The following is a 21,064-nucleotide window of genomic DNA, read 5'->3' as shown; positions in this document are numbered from 1 at the left end:
ACACCATTGAGGGGGGTGTTCTTGATTAAAAATTTGGTTTATATGGAGCACCAAAAATTTTCATAGAAATTTTCTATGAAAATTTCAACATAAGTATAATTTACAAATATAATAAATTAAAAAATTATGTATAGTATTATTTTATTCTTTGGCATATTTCTCATTTGAGTGAATTCTAACAACTGATCAGCAATGGGAATTTTGATAAGCAGTTCTCAATAATCAGTTCTCAACAATTATTTGTTATTATTAAAGTTTAACATTATAGCAGGGACCGGTTTGGCTCAGTGGATAGAGCGTTGGCCTGCGAACTGAAAGGTCCTGGGTTCTATTCCGGTCAAGGGCATGTACCTTGGTTGCGGGCACATCCCCAGTGGGGGGTGTGCAAGAGGCAGCTGATCGATGATTCTCTCTCATCGATGTTTCTAACTCTCTATCCCTCTCTCTTCCTCTCTGTGAAAAATCAATAAAAAATATTTTTAAAAAAGTTTAACATCATAAAATTAACAAAAATAATATAAATAGCCACATGGCCGCTGAAAACTGTATATTTCCTTCCCGTTCTCCCACTGTTCCCTAGCTTGTCGTGCATTCTTTCCCAAAATCGGGCTTTTATAAAACACAGTGGGACGCGGGACAACTTGTTAAAAATGGGGACTGTCCCACCAAAACTGGGACGTCTGGTCACCTTAATCTTAGAGGATGTAAGGATAGATTAAACTTTTTCCTAATGTTTTTTCCCAACCATTTCTGTTTATAGAAGTAGCCAGCTCATGCTTCTAATTTTCCCTAGTTCTAGTCTCTGGGCTGGCCCAACTCTCCCTCTAGTGGCCACTTGTTTAATCTTCCTACAGTTACCTAAAAGCTAAAGGCCAGAGATTTTCAACCTTTTTCATCAGATGGCACACAGTAACTCATTACTAAAATTCTGTGGCACCCCAAAAATATGTTATATTTTTTTGTTTATTTAACAAAAGTTAGATATAATTTTGATTCACTCACACTGGACAGCTATCATTGTGTTGGCTGTTGTCATTTTCTTATTTGACATTCTAAGGGAAAAAAGGTCAATGTCTCTGTCTAAATAGTGAGGTAGGTGTTGCATGTTTAAAATTTCTTGCAGCACCAACAGGGTGCCATGGCACACTAGTTGAAAATCACCGCTTTAGACTAGTGTCATTCAAAACTTGGACTGTTATTTATAAAAAAAAAAAACTACCTTTTAAATCTCAACTCTGTTCACATACACATATATAACTAAAATAAAAGTTTCAAAAAATAGTATTTTCTGGCTTTCTGTGGACTTTTCTATTCTGGTCTCCTTTCATTTATGTTAGTTTAACTACTAAGTGGATTTAATAATTTCAAACACCAGTAATTTGCAACACATTAGACTACTATTAAAACTGAATTTATCTTGTTATCTACTAATAGGTATTTTTCCCAAATAGGGATACACACACACCTGTAACCAACGTCCTGATAAGCTGCCCGCCCTATTCCTTTCTTTTATTTTCATACATTTGCTTACAAAGACTTGGAAAATCCCTGCAGTAAGGAAACCTGCTTCACTTTGCAGAACTTAGTGTTTTCTTAATCTGACTATTGAATGAGTATTCCCAAAGTATACATAAGCAACAAAATTAAACAGTTTATGAGTAGCTTCTAAATTATGGGTAATTCTGCTTTAAACCAAGGAAGAAATCCACAAACAAATGCAGGTGCCAAAATGCACAATAAACTGTAGCAGAGATCTGAGGGGCTGGTGTGCACTGACCCCCCTGCAGTGCACTTTAAAAACCATGGAAGATGAATGGACAAATCTGATGTCTATTGTTGTAGGAAATTTGGAGGTCAAGAGGGAAGAACTCTTCTCAAGCTAAACGGGGTGAGCAAGTGGCAATCAGGTCATTCAGAAATAGGGTCCCTCAGTTCACCTCTTCTCCAGATATCCAGATGCTTTTTTTGCACCTGCTATTACTAAATGGTTGTCTCCCAAAATCTAGAAGGAGGGTAAAGTCAATGCAAGAGGAGTCACCAGAGGCCCAGAAGTTTGTGGGTTTGTGCTGATTTAATTCAGAAAAAAAAAATTGCCTAGTTCATTGGTTCACAGGGACTGGCAGAATAATAACAGGATAAATACATAGTTCTCAAAAACAGTTGAAGAGTGCATACATGCTATGAAAGTGGTGAGAGCAATAGTCAGCTGGACAAGTCCTGGAAGTCTGCAGGAAGCATATATGGTATCTGAGCAACATGGCATTATCCCAGGAAGAGAGTCTATGTCAGAAAAGAAGCCAAGGTCAGAATGAGACAGTTAAAAGTCTTGTTCACTGCAGTGAAATTCTGTTAGGGTGCCTTCCTGCCTCCCTTTTTTCTAAGAACTGGGTCTCATCCTCAGATCCTACTCAAGAGGTTAGTGTAGCTCCCATAATAACACCATGTGACTTCTAATATTCCTTACTCCTGCTGATGGAACTGGTACTGGGGTGAATACCAAGTTCTAGCTAGAATACACAGATTTTCTCCTGAAAATGAACGTGTTCATTGAGGATATAGTTAATCTTTTGAGTTCACAATGTATGCCCCTTTTCATGTTCTGTTGAAATCAGTTTGCAAACATTTTGTTGAGGATCCTTACTACTACAATTATCAGGGACATTATCCTTCAGTTTTCTTTACCCGGGGCATCTTTTTCTGGACAGATTTCAAAATGGTTACTTTTCTCTTCATCACAAGAGTCTGTTGGGGTTCTAGAATTAAACCCCTGGGAGAGTGGCAACCTCCTATGACTGCAGACTCCTGCCGTTTCACACTCTCAAACCCCAGTCCACCCTCAGCATCCCACAATGTGTCCCAATCCTATCTAATAAAGAGGGAATATGCTAATCGATCCTTATACCATCACAAAGATGGTGGTGCCCACAGCCAATAAGGAGGGAATACGCTAATTGACTTCCATGCCCTCAAAGATGGTGGTGCCCACGGCCACAAGATGGTGGCACCCAGTTCCTTCAGCCCCACACACAACCTAAATCCTATGTGAGCAGTGCCTTCATACTCATCACAAATTCACTGAGGGGATGTACATTAATCATTGTCCCAGGGGCCTGAATGAAATGAAACAAAGGCACACTTAGATTTTTCCTCACACCCCATAATTTCTCAGTTTTGCTATGAGACTGAAACACAAAGGCACACAAGTATTAAGTAAAACATTTATTGTGACTCTTTGAGACATAAGGCTATTGGGCATTCAAAGCTTGAAATTAAGAGGAGTAGGAGGGAAGGTCATAAAAGAAGAGGTCAGGATTGAGGGGGTGGGGAAAATATCCCTTTTTGGAGTGGGTCTTCACTTGGTCCCACGATGAGCTGAATCCCAATTCAGGTTGCTGACTCCCACCTGACTTAACCCTTAAACTTACAGATATAGGGTAACTTCTCATAGCAGTTATAATCTTGCCATAACAGATATCCTGGAGAGAGAGAAGAGATAAAGTGAATGGGGCTGTTTGATCTTGTGACTTAAAAGAAGACATCCCAGACTTTGGCCTAGGGTTCAAAGCCCTGCCCTCATTGTCACCAGGGACCCACTCCGGGGAAAGGAGACTCAAAGGAAGGAGAGGTGAGAGCAGGTGGGAGAAGACATACATTGCCTTTCCTAGTTGAGGAGGGATCCCTGAAGTACAGACCCAGAAGTGGAAGATGAAGGGATAGAAAGGCTGGCAAGAAGGGAGCTCCTGTGTCTCTTACCTGAGTTTTGAGACAGGCTCCCACAATGGCCAGGGTTTGGGATGCTGGCAGGATCTTTCTCCCAGGCAAAGTAATCCATCACATCTCTATTACTCCACTCCCATCCACCGGCATTGGGCTCAAGACCCTGGAAAGCAGAGAATGGAGCCAGGTAAGGTTGAATGGCTATTGGAATTTTTGCATAACCTACTCTGGTGGGCATTTAATCCCCTACTAAGCAGGCTGGCATTTGTTCTGTTATTCCAGATGTTGCCACAGAGCTCTCCACTGGGAAATTCTCTCTAACAACTTGCTCTTACTGAAAAAATCTCAAAGCCATAATCACAAACACCAATGGGTGCATTTGTAATTATCCTTTGAACCTCAAAGATAATGTCTATTCTATAGGGGAAAATGCATTTTGTTTTCATTTAGGATTCTGTCAGGACACTACGTGTAGGCTCAGTAAACTCAGAGAACTGAATTGCAAAACTTCGTGCACCAATGTTGTAAAAAGCTTCATAAGAGATAGATATTTTTTCAACTGTAAATGAGGATCCTCCACAAAACTCAGCTCTTCTCTTGGCCTTAAGGTCCTACCTTTATCACAAATAAGCCCTAGAACCTCTGAGCACCAGGGCTTTCTAGCATATTTCCCACAGAGGCACATGGGACAGGGAGGAGGCCTGGGTAAAAATAGCAGCTAGAAAAGTAACAGACAGGAAATGTTATCACACCTCTGTGGGATCATGGAGCCCAATCCAGATGTAATAGCAGGTGTTCAGATTTTTCTTGACCAGAGAGGCCAAGAAGTTTGCCTCAGCTCCACTGAGCACAGATGCAAGAGATCCTGAAGGTCGCTTCTGGCAGGCCAACTGTGTGGGGAAGACAAACACTGAGAAAGAGCTTGAAATGTCAACGGGGAAGCTAATGTAGGAGAGAAGAGGTGTGTGTGCAAAAGATGAGGGTGCTGACTCTCACCCCCAAGACATTCTGGAGAATGCAGACCCCTGTCCCATCAAATGTCCTTTCCCTTATCACCTCTTATTGTAAATGTATCCACTCACATCTGCATCAATCCAGGTTTTTGGTGTCCTAAACAAGGCATAACAGTGGGAGCCAAAGGCATAAGAGCCTCTGGGACAGCTGATTTTGGGGAGAGACTCCTCCTTGGTATCTTCACCTGAGGAGGAAGGGCATAAAGGAGAGGGATGGAGGGAAATGAAGAGTGTAAGCGGGTGTTGGAAAGTAACCTTGGGAAGTATCTGTGAGGCAAGTGCTTGGGGAAGTGACACAAACTCCTGACTCCCTCACCTGGATAGTTTAATCTCAAACCAGCCTCATTAAATGAAGGACCATCTCTTTCTGTTCTACTCTTCCCCTTTATTGAAATGTCCAACACTTCCCCCACTCTGAGCTGACTGTTCTCACACTGGGTCCTGTAATCATTCTTGTGTATATCTCACCACTGACCCTTCATGCTTTCTCTCTTCACCTGTCAATAAAAATAAAGTCCACTCACAAAATGAAAACCATTTTACTCCATTGTTAAAGGACCACTGTGGTGCCTCCCACCCTGAGTTGCCTTGAAGGAAGGAGTGATGATGGAGGAATTGCAGACAGTTTCACTTGGTGAGGCTATTCCTCACCATGGCCCCATGGGTCACACAGGAGTCTTCCTGGTCTTGTTGGTTCTGAGCATTCCCCGGGAACCCAGTGCTGCGGGCAGAGAAAGCTCACCTTGCACCTGAGATAGGAGCATCAGGCAGGAGAGCAGCAGCCAGGACATTCTGGGCAGGACCATGGGAGGCAGCATCATGTTTCTGACTTGAAGAAGCAATCAGAGATCATTAATGAAGTATGATCAGAGAGAGGGCAATCAGAGAACCCTCTGTTCTCCATCTTGTCTTTCTTTTAGCTAGTTCCCTATGAGTAAATTGAACTTGAAGACATTATTCCCTATGTGATTCTGGAAATAATTGGGGAATCTGTACACCCTACTTCCCTTGAGACCAATGTTTGTTGAAGTCTAGAATCCTCATTTTCCCAAATGTCTGAGGTGAACCTTTGCCATGGCTCTCACCTTCTCTCAGCTCCCACTTACCTGTCTTGCAGGTATCTGTGATGGTTGGTCAAGTCAGAAAAGACTAGGCTTTTATAAGGGGGTCTGAGGGTGGGGCCTGGAAGCACAGGGATAACGGGAAAGGCTTGGCATTGCTTCAAGGAGGTTTATGCTCTGGGTTACAGCCTCTTTCTGGCAATGATCAGAGCTTTCCTTAGGAACAGGTGAAGTTGGGAGTTTACCATCCCATTCCCGGATTTCTTGATCTGCAAAACTTCTGGGAATGAAGGCAGCTCTTGGCACAAATTCCGAGGTTACATGGTTTAGAAAATGTGTCATTGGTTAGATAAGGAAAATGTCAATAGTGTGTTTTTTAGAAACCTTAGCATATGAATATATATATATATATATATATATATATATATATATATATGTATATTTCTGTATATGGAAGTGCAATTAAAATACAAATAAGGCTTTCTTGATAATTTCATAAACTAATTTAAACATTCAGAGGAAAAAACAAAGGACCATGGATAGTCAACAAATTTCTGAAGATAAACAATGAGGTAAGGAATTTTTTGACAATACAGAAGGCTTTTTATTATAAAATAATACAGATATGGGGATAGCAAATTTGATCAGCCTGAGTGGCTCAGGAAAGCAAGGCAAAATCTGCAATGCCATTTAATTTAGCCTCACATGTTGCCCATGGCCATTTCTGCAGTATCATGATGGTAAAATGTGTCAGCCTATCTGAAATAGCAAGAAATTACACAGCATGAGAGTGTGAATACTGAGAAGTAGGGATCATTGGTGTTAACTTTATAGTTTTCTACCAGAGTTGGAACCTGGTACTTTATCAGTCATGGATCTGAAGTTCTGTGTAAGCATTTTGGTTCTTTTTTCTTTTCTCTGTCTCCTAGGAGATCCTTCTGAATCTATGTGAGACATACCATTTGTATGTGGGAGGAGGAGTGTCACTCGGTTTCATCCAGTAGCTCTCAAACTTCTAATAAACTTGAATGTAGATGGCAGTAGGGGTCAAAGTGTTTATCTCCTACTTGCTAAATAATCTGATTCCTAGGCCCTACCCAGTCTAAATGTTCAAATAAGAACTGATTTATTGTCACTCTCCTGTTTAAAACCTTTTCATGGTTCCTTTATTATGGACTCTCTTGATTACTTCTTGCTGTACACGAACCATTTCAAAGTTAGGAGATTAAAGTAACAATTTATTATCATTTTGCATGGTTCTGTGAGTTGACTGGGTTTACGTATATGGTTTCTCCTTGGGGTTTCTCATGCAGATTGTGGCTGAATCTTTAGTCATCTGAGGGATCAAATGAACTGGACCTCAAAGTTGATGACACATGAGTGGCCGTTGAAGCTAACTATTGGCTGAGGGCTCAGTTGGGGCTGTAGCCCTCAGTTGACATGTAGCTTAGATTTCTTATCACACAGAAGTGTCAGGATAGCATGACTTCTTTCATTGTTGGTCAGATGGCAAAGTCCTCTTAGAATAGGTTAAGAAATGTCATAATGCTTTCCCATCGTACTCTATTGGTCAAGCCTGAGTTTGTATTCATGAAGAACATGATGCACACATCGTGTTTATTTAAAACTTAATCTATTTATTCACAATGGTTTAGATAATTATAGCAGTTGCCTTTAATTGCATAATACCTTAAAGGTTTAGGAGACTTGGATCTTGATGTTATTTCTTCCATTTAATGTGTCATTTTGAATAAATGACTTTATCTTTGCCTCCTTGCCTCTGTGTTTCTTATGTTTTCAATGAGGATGCTGGCCATAGAGGTCTCAGAGGCACATTCTATAATCCTACTATTATTGGCTGGAATGCTGGAATATCAGAAATGTGTATCAAGAAACACTCTGGAAAATAGTTACTGAGCCCATATTAAAATCTCAGATAGTCTTTAAGAAGGCCACCTTTTTTTTTATCTTATTGCACCAGAGGGATTATTTGTGAGCAAGTGTGGAGAAAAGTACACTACCAGAAAACCTATATGGAAACGGAGCCATTGCAGAGAATTTTCACTATATTATTGAGGTAGATGGTTACTATTTAGCTATTAGAAACAACTGATTTCCAAAATGAAAACACATAAGCTAGGAGCTCCTTGCATATCTGCATAAAATATTATACTTAAAGAATCAGCTCATCATATTTTCAATTCAATTTCTTTATTCAAAGTGTAATACTTTGTTAAATTCTGCGAGCTCGGCCCCTATGGTGCTTGAGAAGAAAGAGCACTTTGCTTAAAGAATGTCATATGGCTACTGGCACATGTATGAAAAACGATCAGGGAAGAATTCAGCTATTAAAATATCATATTTTTTCAGAAAATCTTTTTAAAACAGTAAATCTTCATATCTGCTGTTTCTAAGTACTCTTGTTCTACGAGTTAATGTGAGTATAGTAGGGAGACTGTGTACATTAATACTGACATTTGAGCTAAATCAAAGAACAGAATAGGGTCCACATGTTGATGCAGCAATAGGTTCTATGAAAGAGAATGTTCCAAAGGTCAATTTTTAGAAAGCAGTTTACTAAAAGAAAAGGAAAAAAGGAAATCGAAGGATTAAGTGCAGGAAGCAAACATCGGGTAATCTGAAATTCTTCAGATATCTGATTTTGTAGGTTAGAAGATATCTGATTTGACGGTTAGCTAGAACTCAGAGTGAAAGCAAGTTTTGCTCCTTAATCTCTTATTTCATGGTCTGGAGTGGAAAGAAGAGGACTTTTATAGAAAATACTACTCGGGCTGAAACTGGTTTGCTCAGTGGATAGAGCGTCAGCCTGTGGACTGAAAGGTCCCAGGTTCGATTCTGTCAAGGGCATGTACTTTGGTTGCGGGCACATCCCCAGTAGGGGGTGTGTAAGAGGCAGCTGATCGATAATTCTCTCTCATTGATGTTTCTAACTTTCTATCCCTCCCTCTTCCTCTCTGTAAAAAAATCAGTAAAATATATTTTAAAAAATACTACTCAAATCCCAGTGCATAACATCAAAAGCTTTTCTTTTTCATAATTTTTTTCCCTCTTATACATCAACCTTTGTTGCTTAGGGGGGAATGGAGACATGAATAAAATTCTATTTTAACTGAAGGGACAATCAAGAGTTAGGCCAAATTAAAATATAGACACCAACCTGAGTACATATTAGCTAGAAATGGAATAGTAGGTAAGTAAGGTAAAATAATCGAATACCCCAAACTATTGGTCAAGCCAGTGTTTGTATTCATGAAGAACAGAAGCACGCATCATGTTTATTTAAAAATTAATCTATTTATTCACAATGATATAGATAATCATACCATTTGCTTTTAATTGCATAATACCATAAAGGTTTAGGAGACTTGGATCTTGGATCTAGGCAGAAGAGGAATGGTGTGTCTCAAAGCTGAGATTGATCCAAGAGGACTGAAGATAGTCAAAGAGCAGAACTTTCTGAATACAGATTCAAGAGGACATACTCTCGGGAATGGTGAGAATGATGCTTTCAGCCTTCAGAGGGAATTAGATGACTCAACCAGACTAGGGAGCCTGGGTGTGTGGAGTAAAGAAACATGGGGTTGGGATTCCCAATAGGATTCTTAGGCTGGAAATTATCTGAGAGAATATGAATGTTTCAAAGTTATGGTGCTCATTTTCCTTTATTTGAGAAGTTCCCAGAGCATCCAGATACCCATGCTTATTTGTCACCATGCCAGCCCAGACAGTGGGTGAGTGGAAAGGATAATCAGTGAGGCATAGTGATTAAAGGTTGGGCTCTCAAGTCAGACAGACCCATCTCAGCAGGTTGAGGTAGCAATTAAACAAAATAACGAATGAATATCCTTAAAAATGATGCTGGATACATATAGTCACACAGTAAATGACAGCTAATAATAACATTATCTTCAGTGCTTGATAGTGTCTCAATAGATGCTCAATAATTTTCACTGGAATAACATACACGCATAAATATGGTGTGAAGAGGTAAGTCATGGAGCAGTGACTAATCCTCTGAATTATTCATGTAGCTCACCTACGAGATGATCTGACTTTTAACAATGCTCTCTTGAGAACTTCAAGCTAGCAATGCTGCCCAGCCTCTTGCTTTCTCTGCATAGCGTTAAGTGCAATGAAATGGTCTTTATTTTAAAAAGGTGATTAGATGTTACTAATTTAGGAAAGCACTTTCCTCATAAATTCAGTCACCATGGAATTGCCAATGAATTTATGCAGATACTCATCTGATTATAGGAACCAGTTACTCAGCACTACTGGTAATTTTGTGCCTATCACTGAGCCAAGCACTCTACATAAATTATCATATTTAATATCCAGATCATCATTATGAGACAGTTATGCTTACGTTGTTTTTCACACAAGAAAATGAAACTTTGGAGAGGTTGAACTTGGTTGTGATTCTTCTTTAGAAAGAGGATTAAAACCCAAACACTAAAGCTGTGGTCTTAATCAATGTTATTCACTTCTGGATGAAAGATATTTTTTTCTAGAAAAAAAAAAAAATAGAGTATTGGCCTTTGCTGCAAGACCATTAACTTCTGCACTATGTGAGAGGAAATGTTTTTTCTAAGATATTTAATTTACCATTGGGATAGATCTGACATTTAGAAGACCCTAACCTAGAAAATCAGATTTCTGATATAATATGTTCATGGAGAGGACTGAAATTCTGTGACCAATGGCCATGTGTGGTTATTTGCTAAGCTGCATTAACCTAATGGACACTAAGAAAAAGAATGTGTTCAATAGAGTTAACAGATCCTCTTTATGTACACAAGTACAATACTAACAATTCTGTTTCCAGACAAGCACTGATATTGTTCCCGTAGCTATAATAAATCATGCAAATGCTGTGAGCTCCAACTTCTCTTTGATTGAGACAATTGTCTAAATTGCCAATTCCTTCCATTATTTCTGGCATTCAGCAGCATTGAGTTAAATTCTGAAAAGATCCAATTAATTTCTCTTTGACATGATAGGTTTTTGAAAGGTTTCAACTGAGTTGATGGATTCATTAATTTTAAAACATCTTATTTGCTTTCTGCTAATGGAATTTTCAGCAGGTGATTGGTTACCTATTCTAACCCTCATGCAGAGTTTAAATGCCATTTTATACAAAGATATTTACTGCACGTAATATTGGTCTAATTAATTTTGGAGAGCAAGCAGAAATTGCTCTAAATTATTCTTGTCTGCAGTTGCACCACTGGCCTTGAAAATGCCATTGGGATTTCATGGTAATGCATGTGTTCTCACATGTGTGAATTTAGGTGCACATGTATGTGTACATAGGTTCAGAATAGTGATCTTGCTTTGCAAAACTGAAGACATGTATTCCAAGATTCTTTTTCAGGTGGAATCTTTTCCCACAATTGTTCCAGCTGTAGAGCTTGACTGCAGTGTATTCTAGAAAATCCTTCTGGAATGGGAGGTATGCTAATTAGCATGTCTAAAGAGCACAGAGAAAACTCAATAAGAGGACAGCCTTCCAAATTCAGAACAATAAGTGCGAGGGATGGGCACAAACAAAAATGCATTAGATACAGCTTTCTTCAGCCAAAGGGATGGACTGAGGATAAATGTCAAGGTCTGGGAGATATAGTGGTTTCAGGCCTCAGCCATTTGCCTGGCATTTGGGGGATCTGAGATAATTCAAGAAAATATCAAGAGTCTTGGGGAATGGCGCTGTCGGTTGTAAAGGGTAGATTTGCAAAACTGGGTTATCAACCCCTGATGAACTCAGGTGCAAACCATAAAACAAAGGCTGGAACTCAGGCAAGCTGAGTAGGCTGATAGTATGAGAGTGATTTGTCTCAGGGCAACCTGGGGATCTAGTCCAAGTTCAGTAGCTTCTAGGCTGGAAGCATGAAGCATGAACTCAGATTCCATAAGAGAGTGGGTAGATCTACTAAAACACTTGCCACTTTTGATTGGCTGTGTGGTTTCAGCAACACTGGCCACTTTTGATTGGCTGTGTGGTCTACATAAATGGAACCAGTGTGGAGAAAATGATACTTAAACCTACCATGTTTTCTCCAGTTTCAAGCATTTGATTCAGGTCCCTCCTTCCTAATGAAGCACACATCTTCTTCTTCCTTTAAACATCCCCCAGTTTATTTCTACTTATCACTGAGGCCCCTGCTTAAACATCACTTCTTCCTTTTAAGAAGTCCTTTCTTGAAATCCTGTCTAGATTGGCTTCTTCTGCTCTGTGCTCATTAGTTACCTATGCCTATTTCCCCTCTAGGCTAGAGGCTAGTGAAGGAAGAGACTAGTTTTCTTGCCTACTGCTATATCTCAATCATTAACAGTGGATCGGATCTGAGTCTGAGCCAACAGAGACTCACAGTAAAGGGATTTTTCTCAAAGCCATGTGACTATAATTATTGGAGCCGGGGCTCAAACCCAGGTTTCCTGACTTCTAATCTGGTGGGGTTTGGATCTAGATAGTACAAAAGAATTCTGCAGTGAAAGACTGGTGTTCTGAATCCTGAATGCCATTTGGCTTGCTTGGACAATCAATGAATTTGGAAGAGACTTCTCTGGTGTCAGTTCTTCACTCCTGAGAAATGGTGTACCCGTGATCCTTTCTACTTCAGAGGTATGATGTGAGAATGTAATGGGACCAATGCCGTAAAAAATTGTTGAGAAAACTATTCTGTAACCATGGACAGGAATACAGGTGATAGTAACATTCTTCTTTTCACACTTTTCATAGTGCTTTTCATCTCAAGTGTCAACTGCACTTCATAAGGTCATTCAGTCTAGGATTTTAAACATATAAACTGTGTGTGCATATTTCGTGTGTATAAAACCACAGTCTACTATATCAAACTGATGTCCAAATAACTCCTAATCCAGCAGTAGGACTTGCATTAGCCTTTAGTTCTTAAAAACAATTTTTCTTATATAAAAATTTATTGGAGCTTATTGTGATGAACATTTATATTTTTATGTCAAATGAAAGAGGTGAACACCCCTTTGCTTTAATTTATTGAAGGGGAAGACCAGTAGGAAGTTAAATCTCTGGATGCTTGTTCTCTAGCCTCCAATGATTTAACACATCTGGTTTAAGGGAAGACAAGTATTGACCTTGTACCCCACCAGCTGCTCACGCCTGCTGGCATTCCAATTGCAGGGAATAAGCATGAATCAAAACAGAACCTTCTCCTCTGTAGAGGATATGGCTCACAGTCCAGCATTACTAATGGAGACTAATGAGTGGGTGGTCAGGGTTCAAATGGAGAAGACAACAGAAAAATGCCAACTTGTTCAATTATAATATTTAGCAGAATAGGCTTCCTTTGGTATTCTTGGCTTAAAACTCAAGGCAAAAGCCAAGTTCCTTGACTCAGTGACTGTCACCATTTCCCACCCCACCCCACCCCCCTTCATAAGCAATGTCTTCCTGTTACTCTAAAGTCTAAAACATGTTTTAATCATCTTATGGGGGGGTGGGAGTGGTTTGTGGTAAAGTCCTGTCCCTCTGACTATACGCTTTATACATACTTTAAAGTATTAAGGTTCTGTTTTTTCATCTCAGAGAATTGGGCAGGTAGCAAGCAAAGCAGCATGGGCTGCAATTTGACAGCACAGTCACCAAACTGATTCCAACAGCAGGTGGTGGCCATGGATGTGGTGCTGTTTTCCTGGGGGAACAGCCTAGTTTACACCAGGTTCTGCCTCCAGCAACATTGTGCTGAAGAGTAGAGAACTGTGTTTTCAGGTCAGAAATGGCTTTGCATATAAGTGTTGACAGTTCCTTATTATGTGAGGTAAGTCAAGTAATTTAACTTCTCTGCTCCTGTCTCATCAGTGACACAGTGGAGACACTATCTCAAGATTCCTCTGAGAATCAAAGAGAAACACTGACTTTCCTGGCACAGCACGAGACAATGAGGCTGGCACAGCCCTTTAGATCCAGTTGCATGCCTTTGAAATAGAGCTATTAGTGGGATTTTAAAACAATGTGTTTGCATCCCTGATCACTCTTAGTTCTGTTTAGCTGTCTGATCCCGGTGTTCAATAAATCCAGCCTCTGCCTAGGGAGACCACTACCGCATTGAAGCTCAAGGTCTATGCCATAGACTCTATGGCAATTCATAGTCCTGCAATTTAAGATTTCATAAACTAGAAAAAGATTTTTAATATGTTGTTTATTGATTTCCAAAAGAGGTAGGAAGAGGGAGAGAGAGAAACATCAATGATGAGAGAGAATCATCGACTGGCTGCTTCCTGTATGCCCCCTCCTGGGGATTGAGCCTGTAACCCAGTATGAGTCCTAGCCATAGTCCAGCCTCAAATTCCTGATTCACCAGTCAGTGCTCAACCACTGTGCCACATTAACTGGGTTAGGTCATGATTTTTTAAAATTTAAAAATTTAAGGGCAAAGCTTGGAGGTCTTAGTGATGAGGTCTACCCTAAGAAGTAGCATAGGGAGATACAGAAATAGAACATTGGAGCAGGTTCTCCAAAATGGAAACGGAGACTAAATCTTTAAACAAAATCTAAATTACTATGTCTGAGTGTGAAAGGAAATGCAGTACCCTACTCCCCTGGGCTTTGGTCTGGGCTGATTTTAGGGCTAAGATAATACAAATCTTGGATGGAAAACCCAAGAATAGGGAAAGTAATCTGAGCTTTTCCAATGTGGCACACTCCCGCCATGCTCCCTGTGGTACAGGAGGAGTCCTGTTAACAAGGAGGCATCTAGGTGGATGAACCACATGTGATCCTCCTGACGCCTTCGATGGCCTGTGGTGGCACACATGGATCTCACTGGGTGTTCCTCCATGTGTCAGTGGGAGAAACAGGGTGTGTGAGAGGCCTGGGAGGACTGGTGGAGGCCTGCATTTGGGATGAGGACGTCCTGGCATGTGACAGCCTAACAAATGCAGGCAAATGGCAAGGCAGAGCCTGGTAAGTGGCAGCGGGAGCCACATTAACTCCAGAGAGAGCGAACGGGGCAGCCACACCTTTTTAGTCCACAGGAGAGGATGCTTGATGTCCAGGCAAGGTGCACAGGGCAGATGCAAAGGCCCTGGGGCCAGGCAGCCCTCCCTCTGCAGCCATGGAGCTGCTCGAGCTTGGCCTGCACCTTTCCTCTTGGAAAGGAGGGTGGAAGTGACTTCTTGAGGCAGTAAGAAAAACACGGGTCATTGACACTTTGAAATTAGCTTGATGTTGAGATGTCCTCACATATGCAACCAGGCCTTTCCAGAGGCCATGGAGCAGAAAAGCCACATTTAAATATTCAAATAACACTCTTCATGAAATGAATGGAAACACACAATGAGAAAAGGCAGGGGCAAGATGGGGTGAGTCAGCACCCTTTGCAGAGGCTGTAGGTAAGATGAAAAGTCTACACTCCTTGAATCCTGGGAGTCAAGATGTCTGTGTGTCTGGTCTGCCTCCACGCTTCAGCCTCCCCCTCCTCTGCTGCTGATATGGTTACAGGACCAGAGTTTAAGTTCAAGCAAGCTGCACACAGACAGAACTTGCCCTGGGCCAGTGGCACCCTAGATCTGGACTTAGGGAAATTATGTCTGGTTAGCAGCTAAACTTGCCAATTACCCAAATGAAGAGTTGCCTCATCTGTCTTATTTGTGTTTAGGGGCAGAGGACACAGAGGCAGAATGACAGTCTCCAATTGTTACTGATTGATTTCAGAGAGAGGAAGGTTTAAGTGCTTATTAAGTGCTCATATATATTTAGTGCCTCAGCATATTAGCATTTCATAAGCCCTGTGCATGTGTAGTGTACGGCAATCATTTAGCACCCTGGTGCCTCATGGCGACTAGGTATGTTTTGCTCCTTCCATCTCGTCCTATGTATGTTGAGCACACAGATATTCCATGTACTAACCAGTTATCTGTGCTTAACATAACTTAAAATATTTCTATTGTCAAGGATGACACAGTCTTACAAAAATTCATCTCAAGAATAGAAATCAATACTCTATGAAAACAAATCCATTTTTTTTTACATTTACAACCTGATAGCTTATTTACTTAGAAGATAAATTCTAAACTACAAATTAATGCAATACCTTTGCCTGTAAAGTTAAAGTTTCTCCCCTTTTTTTCTTTATTTCCACCACCGCTGAGAATGAGCAGTCCAGAGCAAGATGAAGAGATTCACAGTCAAAGAAAAAACCACCTGGTTTTCTGCTTTTGAGCTGTAGTTCACAGAATGTCACAGAACACTTCGAAGAGCAGCACGGGGTCCAGTGAATTCATTACTGGGCTCCACACCTCCTCTCCCGCCCTTTTCCTTCCCTGTAGTCCCTGTCTCTCCCCACTCAGCCTGCATTTGTGCTCAGTTCTTTACATCTGTCCCCTTCCCCCACTGTGGCTGTCACTATCAGTCCCAGCTCCAGGACATAGCAGTTCTGGCTTTGCCTTGGACTCTTCTCTGAAGTGGGAGCCCGGACTGAGGCCGCCTGATTTCCCACAGACAGGCAGCGGCTGCCTAGGTGCTCACACATTGGACGGCTTCCTTCCAGAAGGGGGACATTTACAGGAAAAGTATCTTATAAAAGGGAGACATGAGCAGCCCCTGAGCTGTTTCCTGTTAAGGTTTAGGCGGCCAGATCCTAAAGAGCCTGTCCATTCTAAAAGGATCCCCAGCTGGAGTCCTGCAATGGAGTAGGTTTGCCAGGTCTGAAGAGAAATAGCACAAAAAGGTCTGTGTGTGTGTGTGTGGGGGGGGGGGGGGGGGGGGGGAGATGAGAGTGTGGTGGGTTCAGTCACAAACATCACCTACACAAGGGAGCCACAGGTCAGTATCTGTGAATGGGAGTGTGATCGCATTCAATTGCAGGTGAGAACCCTGCAGTTGAATCGCATTCAATTGCAGTGACTTCCCCTTGAAGTGATGAAGTCCAGGAAGTCCAGGCCCCTTATGCAAACATCACAGGTCCTCTCTCTGATCTCACACTGCCTTTGCAGGGACTCTGCCTGGCATAACCCTCTAGACAGCCCCACAGGGTTAGTCCCTCTCCCCTCCCCCCTCCCCCTTTCTTCTTCCCCCCTTCCACCAATATCTCAAACAAGTTGTCCCCTGTGAGATTCTGGTCATGCTGTCCCCTCTGCTTAGAAGGCCTGTCTCCCTTCCCCTGTCTCTTTTCTGTCTGAAGAATTCTCTGCCCTCTGCCACTGCTTGCTCAAGCCAGTATCACAGCTCTCAGCAGGGCTGGCCTTAGTATTTTGCAAGTGTCCCTCTTTCTAATAAAATTTGTCTCTGGAGGCAGGAACTGTGTCTCAACTCATCTCTGATTCTCACAAACTACGCCAGGTTCCCCGCACATGGTAATTAAATTAATTAATTCCCTTGATTCATTAATTAATACAGAGGTGTTCCTGCAAGTGGTTCTATCTCACGCCCTGGCATGGGCTGCAACATCCCTAGACACATCTCCCACTGACGGATACTGATTTACTGGGCTTGAACTGATGACCAATTTTGCTTCCTTGAGTAGAAAGTAAAAAAAGCCCAACTCCTGCCTGACAGTTCCTTGGCTGCTGATGTGGTAGCAGAACATTATGTCAAAGCCCAAGAAATTGAATTGCACTCAACCGTGGTGGGCGACACACACAATTAAAGATGTTGATAATTAGCATTTATGAACACAATTTAAGATTAAATCGTTACTAAGGGACTATGCATGAGGCTTGAGGTTTCCTTTTCCTGGTGAATACTCTTCTTTTCATGCTGGAAATCAATTAAGCATGAGGAGCAAAGTGGGAAAATTGTACATTTTCATGATGCTTTTCTTTGAATGAAGACAAAACAAGAAAGGAAGAGAAAAAGGCTGAGCTCATCTGACTCATGGCTTGGTGGTTCTCGTAAAGAGATAAATGCTTACTTGCAGTCAAATGGATAATTGATTTTTTAAAATTTGAGGACTGGGGAAAAGTGCCTCAGTCTAGTGAATTTCAAAATGAAAATGAGGGAGTCCTTTAAAAAAAAGTATATCTTTTTTTGATTTCAGAGAGGAAGGGAGAGAGAGAGAGATAGAAACATCAATGATGAGAGAGAATCATTGCTCAGCTGCCACTTGCACCCCCCCTCCCACACTCACAGGGGATGGAGCCCACAACCCAGACTGGGAATTGAACTGTGACCTCCTGATTCATAGGTCAACACTCAACCATTGAGACACAATGGCTGGGCTAGGGAGTTCCTCATTGATAGCTTTTCCTGTGAAACTTGAAAGAGCTTCTTCTATATTACAGAAAACTTCTATATTACAGAAAAACCGATGGTAAAGGAGTTCAAAGCTCAGGGTGGAGGGATTATATCAACCAGGAGGGACATGGTGCTTTGCAATTTGGTGATGTACTTTAGGATCCTGAAACGTTGCCTGCCCCTGTCAAGAACAATCATGCCCAGAAAAAGGTCACCCTCCGCTCTGCCTGACAGCCAGCCCTGCCTCAACAGTTCTGCCTGCGAGGTTCCATCAGGTGTCACATAGAAAACTCTTCTAGAAGAGGGCCACCCTTGTGCTTAACAGCTTGTGACTTTCTAAAATTGGACCCCAAGTAAAATGGTGATGTTAATAGTTGGTGAAGGTTTGGTGAGAACTAAAGTATAGATTATATTTTATATATTTATCATCTATCAAAGATTCATGTAGTAATCTACTGAGTGCATAAATCTGTGAGTGTATGTGTGTGTCTTAGTGTGGGTGTGTACAGGTGTGTATTGGAGTTTCATACCAGCTTAGCCCTTTTGTATGTAAATGAGAGTCAATATATCAAATCATTTAAAAGCATGAGCTTTGCCACCTGTCAGACTGATGTGTGCACACTGGCTCTGCCTTTCAGTAGCTGAGGGAAATGATACCCCCTCTTAGGCAGAACGTCATCTTCAATAAGATGACACTTTGGTAGAGCGCCTGGTTCATAATAAATATCAATCCATGCTGGTCATTAGTATTGCAGAAAATGTCTTCATCTCTTTGGCAGTCTTCAAAGGTCAAGCTTCAAGTGGCTTCAAATATTGAATGATCAATATTTCTGTGGTTCTAGTTAGACTTCTCACGTTGGCCACGGTGCTGCAGTGAAGGCTGGCCTCCAACTCTGGTCCTTTGCTGTCCTGTGCCTGCCTTTGCCCTCTTCAGTGGATGCCAGGAGCTGCCACACCAGAAAGTTGTCACTTAATACTCTGAATCTCTATTACTTGTGAGCTGCTCTGAGAATAAACCCTACAATGTATTCCAGGTTTATCTTCTGAGAAAACCAGAGAACATTTCCAGGGGCATATAGTCTTGGAAAACATCTGTTACTATGACTCTTAAGCCCATACAAGTCATCTTTTTCTAAAAATCACTTACTCTCATAAGTGAAACAGGCTCTCTTGTTTTATTGAGGAAGAAGGGCATGTTCAGGGAAAATTTAAGAAACAATTCCAGCCGATGGCAGGATCTGGGGGCAGGCCAGCAGGCTCCCATCGGGGAGATGCTTAGCAGATACTGAGAGGTGTTTTCACACAAGACACTGTGACCTTTAAGCGTGCTCAGTAGAGGAAGAGCATCATGGGCTTTCAGGCTACTTGTGCTAATGGTCAACGTTCAAATAAAAGACCAATTTAGTGAGTACAGTGACATATCAGGGTGATACAGGCAGAGGACAGCCAGGAAATTCATAGTAGGGGAGGGCCAACAGCAGGAATCTGTAAGAACTAGGTGTTCAGACAAAAGAAAGAACATCTTTACCTTAAAGAAAAAGAAAAGAAAAAAAAAAAGAGTAGAAGGATGATGTTGGATAAGCCAGTTATGTGAATTTCAAACTGTTTTTCTCACTGTCCAAGCAAAGTTGCTCCAGATGTTGGGTATACGCTTCCTTTGTCCTTGTGTCTCACAGATTGCCTGGTTATAGGTCCATACATTCTCAGCCCACCTCCTGCTGTCCTCCCCTTCCCCCACCACTGTTTCCTTCCTGAGCTGCTCAGGACCGTGGGAACTAAGCACCTGCTTGCTTCGGGGAAGGGCTAAGTCTGCCTTTGACTTGGGCAGTTTGCAAACTTTTTGCGGGAAGGAGACCACATCTGTGACAGTTCCCAGAGAGAACCAGGAGTTACTCCTGAGGTCACGATTTCCTTGTGTCAATGTCCTCTGCCTTGTTTCTGAGCTTCTGCTCTTGCCCTCCGCTTGTAATTCAAGCTCAAGGATTTAAAGAGGAAAAATCTAGAGGAAATGATCTGTTTCTGGGTTTGAGGAATTTACTTTTCTGAAGATTCCCTACTTAAACAATAAATAAATTAAGCATCTGATGGCTTGATGGAGCATTCTATTGCGACTGTTCAAGGATCAAGAATTTGGAGGAGAGAAAGAGCATGCACATTGTTCTGTGACAGCTGCTCTTTTCCTGATGCCTTTGTGTCCTTTATTTCCATGCACACACACTGAGGCAAGAAAGGGAGATATGGAGGCACTGACTGACTCTCTGTCCATCCAGGTCTCCATCCAGATTTCAGTTGATCTGACCCCAGGGTTTGTTACCACAGGTGGGGGTTGAGATGGGGAAAAACAAATACACACACACACACACACAGGCACACGTGATGTTGGTGCATATAAAAGACAAATTGTGGGTCAAAGAATTGGGTGTTTGATATCTTCCATTTATTCACCTTTTAAGCTCTTCCTGCTATGGCAAGGATGATTCATGATGGGTGGTTACTCAGTGAGTCACTCAGGCCTCAGAGATCTGGGCATGCTAAGCTTGTCCTGAGAAAACCAGAAAACATTTCCAGGAGCATATATTAGAATCTCGTAAAAACAATCTTGTTTTTGTAATGACTGTGGCTGCTTTCTCCGTGATTACATGAGCAATAAGCACTCATTACAAATCACTGGAAATTGCAAAAAAGCACAACAGGCTGAATGGAAGGTTGGCTGGACCTCACTTTTTGGTTAGGCCATAGGCTTGGTCATCTCAGGGGCAGAGAGGCCAGGCTCCTGGAGACTGGCACGAGCAAAGCAGGCATTCATGGCACCGAGGAGACCTCAGGATGTGACCGGGTTGCTGGGTGCCATGCTGTGGTTTTACCACATCCCCTGAGCTTTGGCAGTGAGTCTGTGGTACCCAGCTGGGGAAGCTGCCTCTGGTCACCACTGTCCTGCCATCACTCTGGGGATTAGAACAGTGGGGAGCCCTGGAAATTGCAGGATGCAAGGGTTTTTTAGGCCTGTGGAGACCTAGACACTGAACCTGGACATGGATGGA

At 41.7% G+C, this 21,064-nt stretch overlaps 1 protein-coding gene across 1 annotated transcript; it reads right to left on the bottom strand.

The window, feature by feature from the left end:
- Positions 1 to 3,206: 3,206 nt before the first annotated feature.
- Positions 3,207 to 5,876, bottom strand: LOC118717591 (lithostathine-like). The gene is made up of 6 exons (XM_036435850.2): positions 5,837 to 5,876; positions 5,473 to 5,559; positions 4,800 to 4,915; positions 4,470 to 4,607; positions 3,754 to 3,880; positions 3,207 to 3,476 (listed from the first exon to the last, which is right to left on the bottom strand). Exons 2-6 carry the CDS (start codon positions 5,549 to 5,551, stop codon positions 3,409 to 3,411), a joined length of 528 nt encoding a protein of 175 aa, XP_036291743.1. The 5' UTR covers positions 5,552 to 5,559; positions 5,837 to 5,876; the 3' UTR covers positions 3,207 to 3,408.
- Between the last annotated feature and the right edge of the window lie 15,188 nt (positions 5,877 to 21,064).

Source organism: Pipistrellus kuhlii, unplaced genomic scaffold (assembly GCF_014108245.1).
Source record: "Pipistrellus kuhlii isolate mPipKuh1 unplaced genomic scaffold, mPipKuh1.p scaffold_m20_p_13, whole genome shotgun sequence".
Lineage (NCBI taxonomy): Eukaryota > Metazoa > Chordata > Mammalia > Chiroptera > Vespertilionidae > Pipistrellus > Pipistrellus kuhlii.
The sequence above is the reverse complement of the archived record's forward strand: the minus strand, read 5'-3'. Positions and strand labels throughout refer to the sequence as shown.